This window comes from Orbicella franksi, chromosome 13 (assembly GCF_964199315.1).
Source record: "Orbicella franksi chromosome 13, jaOrbFran1.1, whole genome shotgun sequence".
NCBI lineage: Eukaryota > Metazoa > Cnidaria > Anthozoa > Scleractinia > Merulinidae > Orbicella > Orbicella franksi.
Window position 1 is genome coordinate 2,640,568 of NC_138157.1, and position 13,742 is coordinate 2,654,309.

The 13,742-nt window shown below is 37.0% G+C and overlaps 1 protein-coding gene and 1 long non-coding RNA gene across 3 annotated transcripts; one reads left to right on the forward strand and one right to left on the reverse strand.

Moving 5' to 3' along the window:
- The first annotated feature begins 1,973 nt into the window (after positions 1 to 1,973).
- LOC145466374 (retinol dehydrogenase 7-like) lies at positions 1,974 to 11,061 on the forward strand. 2 transcript variants are annotated; one of them, XM_081450091.1, is made up of 4 exons: positions 1,974 to 2,449; positions 6,122 to 6,307; positions 7,674 to 7,913; positions 9,441 to 11,061. In XM_081450091.1, the coding sequence occupies exons 1-4, from the start codon at positions 2,107 to 2,109 to the stop codon at positions 9,653 to 9,655; spliced, it is 984 nt and encodes a 327-aa protein (XP_081306217.1). In that variant the 5' UTR covers positions 1,974 to 2,106; the 3' UTR covers positions 9,656 to 11,061. The 2 variants fall into 2 exon arrangements, with proteins under 2 accessions (XP_081306217.1, XP_081306218.1); XM_081450092.1 differs by lacking the exon at positions 6,122 to 6,307.
- An 83-nt stretch (positions 11,062 to 11,144) lies between these two features.
- LOC145466393 (uncharacterized) lies at positions 11,145 to 12,255 on the reverse strand. Its single transcript, XR_014041877.1, has 2 exons — positions 12,022 to 12,255; positions 11,145 to 11,443 (listed from the first exon to the last, which is right to left on the reverse strand). It is a non-coding gene; the product is annotated as an uncharacterized LOC145466393 (long non-coding RNA).
- Positions 12,256 to 13,742: the final 1,487 nt, after the last annotated feature.

Consider the following 13,742-nt stretch of genomic DNA (forward strand, 5'->3'; position numbering starts at 1 on the left):
AAACCCAAGCAACTGCTTATCGTTAGCATTACGGGCTTGGTCATCATGATAGAGCAGTTCGGGTTGAAACTGAGAGTACTGTTTCTCGTGAGGGAAGAGTACAGTTGGTGCGTCTAATAATAATATTCATTTGCATGCTTGAGGAAAAACTTTTTCTGTTTCATATTTTAAATCTGCCTGCCTTTCTAAAAGAAGCAACAAGTTACAAGCTAAATTAAGGCATTTCGTGTAAGTCTGAATGCAAATTACGTGTGTTGCACAAAATATTTTAAAAAGCACTCTTCTGGTGTGTGACGTTTCATAAAAAGTGAGTTAATAGGTTTTACGTTAGCTCTTGACAGCGTCAAACCGTTTCATTTAAAGCACATAACGAGCTCGAGACGAGATTAGTGTATCAAAGACCTTACTGGATTTGTGTTTAATTTTACAGGAATACCGGTGAAAGTGGTTTGTCGATAGTTTTACTGATTGATTTATCTAATGAATTTAGCGTGACGGAGTTCAAGATATGGGGATAACGTATCAGTGTGATATCGTATGTCCCTGAATAGTCTACTGCATTCTACCTAGCTTGGCGATGTTGCTGTGTGTAATTTTATGTCATCTTGGATTAGTTTAACATGTAAAGGAAACAAAGCATATTTGAAGAAGTGGTAGTCCACCTGAGTATACCCGGCTGATTCATCTTTTCTTGTTAATATCTTGTCGTTAATGCTTCTGATTAAATTGAAGTTAAAGTTAGTTCGGAATCTATCTGAACCATCACAGAGCAAATTGTTCTTTTTCAAAGCGCCATGGTCTTGCCCAGCTTACGAAATGGCGAGAACTCAGTACGGAATGTAAAATACAATACAGTTGCCAGAACCCCTCGCTCCCGGGAAACACCCGTGTGAAATGATCTGGGATGCCTCTTTTTGCTCGAAAGTTTTATTTACCTCTGAAAGATAATTGTCAAAACAATTTCATGCCTGAGCGGTCTGGACCACCAACAAGGTATGACGACACTTTAAATTTCTTCTTGTTCATCCCTGAGCTAGCCCTTGACGGCTAAAATCTGCAATTCATAACCCGAAGCTAGAACACGAACATCTCCAACCTTTCACATGGAATGCCCTTCCGGTAGCCAACACTACCATGTAGTTTTGAGCAGCAAGCAGCGCGCATGCCAAGGATACAAAAATACTGTAACGTTAAGACTATCCAAAGCGATCTTGAAAAAAATAGAGAAGGCCTCCACCTCCTCCCTTTCTTATCTCTCTTTCCAGTACTTCGTCGAATTTCACGTAATGCTGGCTTCGGACTATGAAACCTTTAAATTTTATAATGTTGGCGTGGACTAAACATCAGAGAAGTCCAGCCGGAAATATGTAGCAGACATTCAGACTGGCAGCAAATCTAGAAGCCCACTGAATTCTTGTCGTTAATCTCAAGAGATTGAATGGGATGAGCCTTGGTAGCAATAAAAGGCACGCTGCGGTGACAAACACGACAAGATAACGCTAGTCGTAAAAAAAAAACTATCATTTTAAAAACTTGACGTTTCAAAATTATAGTTTTTTTTACGGCAAGCAAGATTCCTGTTTTTAAAGATTTCTGCTTTTAAAGATTCCCCATTGTAAAGATTCCCATTTTAAAGATTCCCGCTTTTAGAGATTCCCCATTTTAAACATTTCCACTTTTAAAGTTTCCTCTTTTTAAACATTTCCGCTTTTAAATATTCCCCATTGTACAGATTTCCGCTTTTAAAGATTTTCGCTTTTAAAGATTCCCGCCTTTAAAGATTCCCGCTTTTAAAGATTCTACATTTTAAAGATTCCCCATTTTAAAGATTCCCGCTTTAAAGATTCTTTATTTTAAAGATTCCCCGTTCCTCGTTCCCCGTTTCCCGTTCCTCGTTCCTCATTTTCCATTTCCCGTTCCCCCGTTCATATTCTCCCATTCTCCCATTCTCCCATTCTCCCATTCTCCCATTCTCCGATTCCCCGATTCCCCGGTTCCCCGATTTCCTGTTCCTCGTTTTAAAGATAGCCTATTTATAAGTTGGCTCAAAGTCCTGCAGAGAAGATTTGATTGCTGGCTGGAGCTGTGTGTCGCAAGTGGTAAAAGATGGATTTCCGCGGAGATTTAGGTTCCCTCCCATCCTTGTTGGTGTTGATACTTATTGCTCTTCTTTCAATTTATCTGGTCACCTGTTTGTTTTGGAGGAAGAAAATCGATATAAAAGGAAAATTTGTCCTGATTACGGGCTGCGACACGGGCTTCGGTCGCGCGACAGCGATTAAGTTGGATAAAATGGGAGCTTGTGTGCTGGCGACTTGTCTGACGAAAGAAGGAGAACAGAGCTTGAAATCAGAGGCGAGCGACAAGCTGGAAACATTCCAGATGGATGTGACAAATTCCAAGCAGATTAAAGATGTGTATGAAGAAATCAAGACAGCAATTTCACCTGGTAAGATCAAAAGAAAAAATGTTAGGAGACACTTAAGAATTCCCAGTCGGTTTTCTGTAGATATTTCTTCTGCAAATTTTGCTGACAATCCAGGAAAGCTGAGATCATTTTGGAATTCTACCGAAGTTACGTAACATTCGGTCCTACCAGTGATCGGGTGTTCTTTTTCGTTTCCCGCGCTCTCCAAATAAATGTTTCTTTAAAAGGAAGCTTCTTCTTCAGTTTACATTTTCTTGACAATTTGGGAAGTAGCTCGAGTTTCCGGGAAAAGCAAAGTCATTTTGGGATTCTGCCGACGTTACGTAACATTCGGTCCTACCAGTGATCGGGTGTTCTTTTTCGTTTCCCGCGCTCTCCAAACAAATGTTTCTTTAAAAGGAAGCTTCTTCTTCAGTTTGCATTTTCTTGACAATTTGGGAAGTAGCTCGAGTTTCCGGGAAAAGCAAAGTCATTTTGGGATTCTGCCGACGTTACGTAACATTCGCGATCGGATGTTTTTTTTCCCTTCGCGAACTCTCCAGAAAAATTATAATAATTATATGAACTATTCAACCAAAGTATGCTGATGTATCAATGAAGCGAAAACGAGTCAGGTACGAAAATAATCATAATAATAATTCAATAACTTCTAGAGTGCTGTTTACATTTACTGATCAACAGCGCTTTACACCTTAAAATACCACAATAAAATTCAAATATGTAAAACTAATTGCATGTATATTAATAAAATAGGATATTTATAATAATGATAATAAACTTAGTAATCTCGGCTAATAAAAGTGAATATCAAGCAAAAGACGCTTTAAAAGCTATACGAAATCATAAGCTTTCAGCTTACATTTAAAAACAGCTAATGACTGAATATCATGTATTTCAGCCGGCAAACTATCCATAAATATGGAGCAGCAACTGAGAAAGATCTATCACCTAAAGTGACAAGCATTTTCCCTGTAGGAGGGTCTAACAATAAACTTTGATTTGATCTAAGATTATATATAGATCTAGGCATAATGTTAATTAATTCTACGATATGCTTGGGTACCAATCCATGAATGGCTTTAAATGTTAAAATTAATATCTCAAAATAAACACGATGTTGTACTGATAACCAATGAAGTTCATAAGGCGCGGGAGTAATATGCAAGTACTTTCCGAAGTTCAATACAAGTCTAGCCGCAGCATTCCAACTTAGGCAGGCCATACAAAAGGCTATTACAATAGTCTAACCGGCTAGTGATAAAAACATGAAAAAGCGTTAATAAAGAATCGTGAGACAAATACTCCTTAATCCTTTTAATATTATGTAGGCGATCAAAAGCGGCATTACAGACTTTAGATACATACGTTGACATTGACAACTTATTATCAAACCATACACCAAGATTTCTAACACATGAACTAAGATATATATCATATTCACCTACTGAGATATTGCTTACATCATTGATCTTACCTAATTGCTGTCTAGTTCCTATTAATATTTATCAACTCCGTTTTATCATCATTAATCATTAACCTATCCCTAATCATCCAATTCCTTATGAAAAAGAAACTGTTCGGTTAAGTATGAGCGCACGAACATGTAACATTCCTATTCTGCTTTTAAACCTTTTGCGGAAACTACAATGCCACACATTTCTGTAAAGGTGCGTCCAGGAAAATGATCTAATTAATTTCCTACTCCCAGAGATTGAAGTCTCGACAGAGCGTTTTTAACGGCTCACTACACAAGTGTTATATCTCGTATCTCATTAATAAAAAGATCATATAGCTGTCTCTACTTCGTTCTTCGATTTTTATTCGATTTTTAAAGCCAAGAATATTGTTATTCGGTTGGAAAAAAACCGCTCATGTAACTTTGGAACTGCCAAACTGCAGGATAACTATCATGTAGTAAGCTTGACTGTCTCGAGTTGTGGTTCAGGAGTCAAGGCGGTGCGTGGAAAAGAAGATTAAAATTAGGAGACAAGGGTTTTACTTGGACAAGCGACTGTAGACGCCGTTTATTAGATTTGATTACTTTCGAGGAGATTTAGATTTAGATGACTTTCGAGTATAACCGCTAAACTCTTTAAGACTGTAAGCTTAACTAGGGAGAAAAAGGATTAAACTTTAGGAAAGCGGAACGGAAAAGACAGCGTGAACAGAGACAGTCCGGGGGCACTTTCAATTCTACCAGAAGTTTCAGCAAAAAATTGAGGTAGTTTCATGTGCCAAATGGGACAGCATAATCCGGTTGGGCGCTCCAAACCAATCAGATAAACAATGTAAACAACCATTTCGCCCAAGGAGAATGGGACGCGATTTTTCCGGTTGTTCCAGAATTTTGGAGCACTTCGCCATGTATGGCCAATTTTCCGAAAGTTTTTCCGGAATATTTTCGTTCCTTACTCGGTTATTTCGAAAGTTTTAGTTACAAGATTCAAAGTCCCGTATCTAAACGTGATCAACACATGACGTAGACTAGTAACAATCCTTTTCAATAGAAATGATTTTTGACTGAGCGCGCGCGAGTAAGCGACACACGCAACTGTTGACCGGAAATTAAACCGGAAATGAATTTCATGAGGAGTGTTGAGCAATATCTCGAAACTTAGCTCGCTCACCAATCCTGATTGTTTGCATACAAGTAAAATGTTTTCTTCACATTCGTAAAGAAACTTTCAAAAAGTTATCTGGTGAAATTTACTTTCCATCTCCCAACGGCATTTCCATAAATAACACAAGAACACAAGTTCTACTAGATAATTTTTTTGCATGCTACGTATTAGGTAAGAGAACTTCATACATTTTTCGAAATTAAAAACAAAAACTTCTAGGTCACCGAGTTAGTTTTTATGATATTTTCCAAAAATTGAATTTTGTAGGGTCTTTTAGAAGTGCGTGGAAAACCCTTTCTTGGAGGGTGTAAACTGCAGGTTAGGGTTGCAGGTCATTGTTTCACCATAGCTGGAGCAACCCAAACCTTTGCTAATACCAACATTAGGCGTAAAAGGTGATGTTTAAGTCTAAGGTTAGCACTTTTGTACAGGTTTGGGTTGCTTCAGTTATGGTAAAGCAGTGACCTGCAACCCTAACCTACAACCTGTACTTTACACCCTCCGACCCTTTGTAGTCTCCTGAAATCAGGGATTGCTAGAGTATTTGTCACTCAATTTAAGTTTATGGAATCTGCAAGATCATTATATAGTTGAAGTCACTCAGTCCGAGTACTCGAACGTCGTGGTCATGTAAGTCCTTACTGTAGTAACTGCATGCAAATTATTAAGGTTTATGGGACTACAGGATGAGCTCTGCAGTTTGCTTGATTGTTTTATTATCAAATGAATGTTATTCCCTTGCTATGAAAAATCATAGGGGTTTTCCCTCTTGTTTTATGAGAAGAAATCTTATTCAAAGCAGTGAAACAGATGTAGTTTTTTGTCAGTCTGATTATCCCTGATCCTTTGGAATAATTATTGATTATTCGCATCATTGTATGTAATTATTTTCTGACCAAGCCATTTGCTTGACTACCAAGCTTAACCAGCTTTAATTTCACTTTTTTGTTTGGGTGAAAAGCCAATTACGACCCCAACTTATCCACTCATCCTTGTTTAGTGATGGGTCCAAATTCAAGAAAAATGTGAAAATTTGCAACCATTCAATATTTGAACTTCATCTTGGTTTCAGATGGATTATGGGGCCTCGTAAACAATGCAGGTATTTTGTGTTTAGCACCAATTGAGTGGTCGCCACTGGAAGACTTTAAGCGAACAGCAGATGTCAATATATGGGGAATGGTTGATGTCACTAAGACCTTTCTCCCACTGTTAAAGATGTCCAAGGGACGAGTGGTGAATGTGGGCAGTATGGCAGGTTAGAGGAGAGGGCTCAAGTTCTTGTACTACATCTACTGTTTATGGTTGCACAATAGTTTTGCATCAAAGACTTCAATGTTCTTACATGTAAAGCCCTGTCCAAACAGGAAATTTTTGTTGGTGTTTGAACAAGTTTTTAACATGTTTTATTGGAATTTGGTAGAATTTGAAGGCCGTCAAACATTTCATAAAACATCATTAATTAAATATTTATTTTGTTCTCTTGTTTGGTGAGCGCTTTTTTGCACATTTGGACAGCTACAGACAAGGTTGATGCACGCAAGATCCTTGAGCCATAAATAATTGGTCATTCTCCATGAATACAGCATCACGCAGTCACTGTTTTTAAGATGACAAATAAAGGAGGCACTCCTAGTCTTCCGTCGTTTACCTTCTTAATTTACTATTATCTTCTAACACTTCAATGAGCATTGTGGCAGCCATACATCACATTAATTTGCTCAGCTGGATCTCTTATTCTGCCACATTGACTGAGTTGTTAACAAACCGATAATCGAATCCAGTGGCCCACAATTCTTTACATCTAACATGTCACCCGACAAAGTTTTCCTGCGTCTTGTCGCAAAACTATTCCCATTTGGACAGGGCCAGTTTATATGAATGTTCCAGGCTGTGGGCACATTCCCCATTCCTTTGGCTTGACATTAAAGACATTAAAAGCATGATACCACTTGACATCCTTATTCCGGAGTTGTGTAGCCACAGGTAGCTCAAGCTCCGTCACTGTTGCCCAACCTAATTTAACGTCGAGGTTTTGTGTAAATGAATCTATCATCTAAACAGTTAAAAGAAATGAGAATTATTTCTAATTTTACATGTAGCTTAATAAAAACTAATGCTCCACCCCCCTCACTGTTACCAAAACAAAAACGAAAGAAGGCTCTAGACCCAGAAATAACAAAAGAAATAAGCTGACTTTGTCATATCCACTGTGATTAGCTGCATTGGGGCCATTCTGTCCACTGGTTTGCTAAATATTTCTAGTAAGGGATAGCAAACAGTCGCTAATAATGGTTGGATATAGACAGTCTTGTTAAAAAAGTTATGTATTTCTTTACTCAAGTATATGACTTCCTTTAAGTGTAGTTACACTGTATGACGTAAATAATGATACAATTTTAATACCATTATTTTGTCTGTTGTAAATTAAAATGTTATTCTTGTTGGTACCTTTAGGGCTTCCATTACGAGTAGCTTAGGTCTGTTAAGTGGGTGCCATGCAATTTCATGAGCAGATACATTATTTTTTCAGCAGATGTGTTACTTTACCAGCAATACAGTACGTGCAGTTTTTGTGATACTTACATATTTCTATAACTGTTTATACTTTTCATCAACTACAGGCAGGATTTCAGTTCCGCTTTATGCTTCTTATTGTGTGTCAAAATATGGTGTGGAGGCATTCTCTGATGCTCTACGACAGGAAATGCAACCCTGGGGAATGAAAGTCATTGTGCTGGAGCCGGGATTCTTTGCCACCAAACTCTCTGCTCCTGAAGCTCTGGAGAGAGGCTTAAGGAAGGGATGGGACCACATTAACGACGACCTGAAAAGGGACTACGGAGAGGCGTATTTAAAGAGAGGTACTGACTCCTACCCTTGTAACATAACCCTTTATCTTACTGGCGGCAGGTTATAGGCTTCTTACATTAATAATTTATCATTATCATTATCATCATCATCATTATCGTCATCATCATTATCATCATTATCATTATTATTATTATTATCATTATTATCACTATTATCATTATTATCATTGTTATTATTCAGGGTTGTATAAAATTCCATTGTAAGAAACTACATTTTTCCCATTTTTGCTTACTTTGTCAAAACCTGCATGAGTTACCAGTCGTAGTGAACAACACATTACCTGTAAGAAATAAATGGAATTTAAGCAATAACATGACTTATTAACATCGTCAAATTTGATAGTGATGACATGAATTCATCAGCACGTCATGATATTTATATAATCGTAAGTTCTGCTTTTTAGACGTTTAGTTTTGGCATCTGAACAACCAAAAAAAGGTTTTGCAGGAGTTATTAATTTATGTTTTGAATTCTGCTTTCTTCTTAATAATAATAGTAATAATCCCTTTCTTTAAGTCTCAAGGTTGAGCACGAGAGCTCAAGTACGAGTGCTCTATTGATTGGGGAGGCTGCAAATCAACTGAAATCAGAACAAATCAAGTCAAAATGTTGGTTTTGAAGAGGGGGAAACCGGAGTAACTGGGGAAAAACCTCTCGGAGCAGAGGGGAACCAAGAAACTCAACCCTCATATGGCGTCAAATCCGGGAAATGATCCTAAGCCACATTGGTGGAAGGCGAGTGCTCTCACCACTGCGCCAACCCTGCCAGCGCCAACTTCATGGCCTTTCTCGTATTAATTGGGTTTGTTGATGATTCTCTACTCTGTAACACTACCAAAAAAAAAATATCGCTCCAAACAAAAAACCCACTGTACATTTTGATCAAAACCAAAAACCATCACAACCAAGTTTATATAACCGTAATTATACTAATTCATTGGTAATACGTGGACAATACGAACTTGAGTCTGCGTGAGAAGGCTAATTCAAGAAATGGGGGTAACATCGCAGATTGCGTGTGCATGTGACTGACCGCTGCACTGAAACCATACACCTAACAGGAAAAACCAGAAGCTGCACTGGATGAACTGATTATAGGTTTGCCAAAAACCGAAAAACAATAGTTAAAAGCTGGGATAACCGAAGACCACTGAACAGATACTAAAACTGAAAAACTGATCTAAAAAACTTATGCCAAAACTGCAAATCCCTATGCTGTCTCCCAGGAGGTTTTTCTCTGGCTAGTCTGGTTTTCCCCTCTCATTAAGAAACCACTTTTGACTCTGATCTGATTGGCGTCAAAATTACACTACTCAAGAAGTGCAGCACTTGTATTATATTATTATTACAACCTTTTTGCTTATCATTAGGCTGTACTTTGCACAGAATGAGAAATGCATTCATCTCTTCAATAAAAATAATAAGATTAACTAATACTTCTCTGTCCCATTTTTTTGAACTATAGCCATCAATTCAGTCATTCATGTCAAGGTTGACTTTTTTGTTTTTCTTTTCAGCAGTACAGAAAGTGACAAATTACCGTGCCCTTTCCGATAACAGCGTAGTTGTTAATGCAATAGTAAAGGGCCTGACTTCGCCCTCTCCATCTGATCGCTATATGGTTGGCCTAGACGCTCGGTACATGCTCATACCTTTGGGCTCTTTGCCAGCATTTATTGCCGACTTTATCTTCCGTGTGCTGTTCAGACCACCACAAGCACGTGCTGGCTAGAGAGCAAGTGCCACAATGTTAATGAGCAACTTGCTGTTTCATTTCAAAAGGAAACTTTTTTCTGTTTTCATGTCTTTCATAATAACGTAGTCTTCATCAGTTTAAATGTAGAAGCATTTACTAAAGAAAAAGTTGAATAGTGTAGGGAGAACGTTTTACAAGTAGCTAATAAAAATCCCGCATTCAAATTATCAATAACATTGATTCTATTCTTGCATATGAATATAAGACTTAGGAACTTGGCTGAAGGAAACTTGCAATAGCTTACTGTAGTTTTGTGCGCTCTTATAGTGTTGAACACACATGCATCTCTTTAAAAGTCACTTAATGTTTTAACTGGAACAAATAGAGAAGCATATACTTTAGAGACGTTTTAAACTAAAACATTTACTGCTCTCAGTTATGTGCAAATCCCTTAATAGCCTGCATATTGGCTGTCTTGTGTTCTTTGGAAGCCAATCGATGATGTATGTATGGACGAATTTCCCCCTCTCATCTGATCCTTTTATTTTTGTATTGTGTTATTAATTAAGGACATGGTCAGACATGGCAGACATCCCTAAACTTTACAATCTTTCTGGATTGCAGAATATCCTGTCCCTTATCATTTCAAGACAAAGTTAAGTTAATTTAAATTAGTCAGATTTTTCTCACCAAATGTAATTCACTACCCTTTCACCTTTCATGGTGTTTTTTGCATGTGGAAGAGAATAGGTGAATTTGCTCTTGTCCCAGAACTCTTGATCTTTATTTAAAATTATGCTTTTAAGACTGAGCTCATCCCAATGGGTAGTGTAACACTTCATGATTGAGACTTAATTTGCTAAAACCTACGAAATGTAACTTGCACTAAACAGACACAGCTCTTTAATAATACATAATAATAATTATCGTGAAATGTTATTATGAGCATAAAGAACACAGATGAAAAGCAGTGAACACTATCAAATAAAAATCCATGAAAATCCTGTGAATATACTCATGGTATATTCACAGGATTTTCAAATGTTTTTTTATGCCATTTTCATGGATTAATCCCCCCAGGTTTTTCATGGGTTTGATACCATGAAAAATCCATGGGAAAAAACATCAAGATGCAATGAAAACTGCATGTTTTAGTCCACGAAAACTCTTGCCTTTTTGTCAAGCCCATGAAATAACCATGCAAAAAACCAATAAAATGCAGTGTAGACTGGAGCTGGTTTTTTAATGGAATTTCAATGGTGATGAAAATCCCATGAATTAAACAGCATGAGTTTTGTGGTAAATTTTCATGGGTTTATCATGCCATTACCAAAATTCATGGCTCATGGAAAACTTGTGGTTTTTCCCTGAATATGGCCATTTTAATGGTCCATGAAAATTTTCTCTCTACTTTAACTACCTTTCACGGAATTTTTATGGTCCATGAAATTTGACTCCCTGTTAATTTCATGGAATAAATGATTACAACTGCAACCCATGAAAATCAAATTAATAGTCCATTAACTCAAAACAACTTAACACTTTTATTCCAGTCATTTTGATATTATTACAATTTGTTTCATCATAATTTTCTAAAATATTATTTGCAAAAAAAAAAAAAAAAAAGTACTAGTAATAATCGACTGGTTTGTATGGCCTGGATGTAAAAAGTATCCTGGGTACTCATATATCTAGACTTATTGATAAGTTATGTCAGGCAACAAAAAACACACTTGGCTACTGGTTCAAAGACTTCTAGTAAGATGCACAACATTAACTGCTCTGCTGGGTTGCCCTCTCTAAACGATTTGTTGGTCTTTTCACCTGTGAAAATTATAAATCAAATAAATTCCTACTGACAAACTTTTTCTTATTTCGAATTCACACACGTTTGGAGTTTTTTTTTTTTTTTTAGCTTGTAAGATCATAGTCGACAAGAAAATGGATTGTAACTTCAAGTGCAACAACAGAATGGTAAGTACTGGGAGATTACAATCACAAAAGTGTAATTTTTTTGCACTCTCCTCTTCTGAGCTGTTTGCAGAATCTCATTTCAGAATTTTATTCTTGAACGAAATTCAGGAAATTCTGTTGCTTCATGACACGCGCCTCCATGAATTTCGTTTTAGCACAAGCAATGTAACTTGCCGTGAATTCTGTAGATTACTGTCACTTACATGTAAGCCTGGAGGATCTGGAGGCTTTGTAAAACTTTGTATTGCAAAAGCACAACACAAACTATTGTGCAAGCATTTCTTATCAGCAAATAATTGTGAACATTCTTAACCACAGGTCCTAAGAAAATCAGGAACACGAGCATTGTTCTAGAGTTTCAATGAAATGAATAACAGCAAATCGCTTCAGCCATTTGTAATGTCGAGCAAAAATTATGATTTACTTACTTTTCTGCGACTTGCCTACCCTTCACTGAAGCAATCATGATGCTCATTTGAACTTGCACGCAACATTTTAAAGGGAATTCCATGCTAAAACTATTTTTAAAAGAGATTACTGTACATGTAAGATCGATATCGGGTATCGGTGAAAACCGACTCTTTCGGTGTGGTCATCCGCTGGTCACATGTATACATTTGTCACATTTTCCAAAGCATTATGGGACGGAAGCATCAAAATGGCGGTCAAAGAGTTGGGATTTGAAAATCACAACTCTGTCCTCATTTTAAAGCCTTATTATTCGTTGGAAATTAGTCAGAAATTGTTTCCTGATGCTCGTTGTGATTCCAGTTGAGTCAAGTTCTTGTGAAGGTGGAGAAATATGGAATTATCATTGGCAAAAGAGTAATCAAGCTATGTTTGATGATATGATCCCTGTATGATCATGAGTGAAGCTGAGTGAAGGCGGCTTATTTTACACTGGTCAGGTTTACAGAAGACTTACGGTTCCTGCAGCTTTCTAACAGGTAAACTGATTTTTTGCATCATTTGTAGAAGCTCTTGAAATACTGGAAACGTATTGATCATCATGTAAAGATTCCAGAAGATTAGGATGCTTTGACACGCAACCCGAAGTCTTGTTGATGCGATTGGTTAAATTCAAATGTCCATCACTTTACGAAATAAAGAACAATATTATTCAACACAATAATACACCAAAAAAGTCCTGTTGAGAGTATTTTCCGCGTAAAATCTGTCATTACAATGGTTGTAAGCTCTCTCATTAAGCTTGCTGATAAAGCAATGTCCTTCTTCTTGTTTTTAATTTTCAGGATGATGATGGTGCTAGCTTGAGCAATGTTAGAAGTTCACATAACACTATCAAGGCCTTTTTATTTTCCACTAGCAATTACTAAGGTTTCAAAAGATCGACATGTTATTTCAACAGGCTGGTTAAAATTCTCTGTAATTGTGCAGAGTTTTATAGGTTATTTTGTGGCTTTTTTATGCAAAGAAAGATTATTTAGAACAGCAAAATAATATTATTCGAACAGGTTACACAAAATCACTCTCAAGTACTGTAGTTCTTTACATTTACTTTGTATGTATGCTAAGTATTTATTACCTTTATTTTTCATAACCCATGATTCATGGATAATTTATTGGAAAATTCATTGAAAATACTTTTATGGAAAATAAATAACCCTTGAAATTCAAATCTAGAGATCATGATTGTGCTGTTCATGGGTCATGAAATGTAGCTTTCCATTTCATGGAAAATTTATGCCCCATGAAATCCCACTTTGTTATTTGTTCTATTTTTTTTCCCCATGAAAGTACTTTTTATCGATCATAAATTTTATCACTTTAGATTTCATGGATATTTCAGATTTTTCATGGCCTTGAAAGATTTTTTCATGGGTCATTAATAACATCAGTTCAAATTTCATGGAAATTGATGATTGTATCAAGAACTGGCCGGCTATGACTGGTGTTTCTAAAGTTTCCTTGCATGGGTGTAGCCCACGGCCTATAATTGCTATCAAATGGACCCCGTATCCCTAGGGATAATACAGCCAAAACCCGCAACCATTTTTCCTTTCCACATAACAGACCACCCCAGGGAAAAGTAGGGATGGCCTCTACACTCTTTCAGGACAACATAGGGGCCTCTACTTATTATTTAAATTCTGTGTCATATCCACAGGACCAAGATTGCAGAAATAGT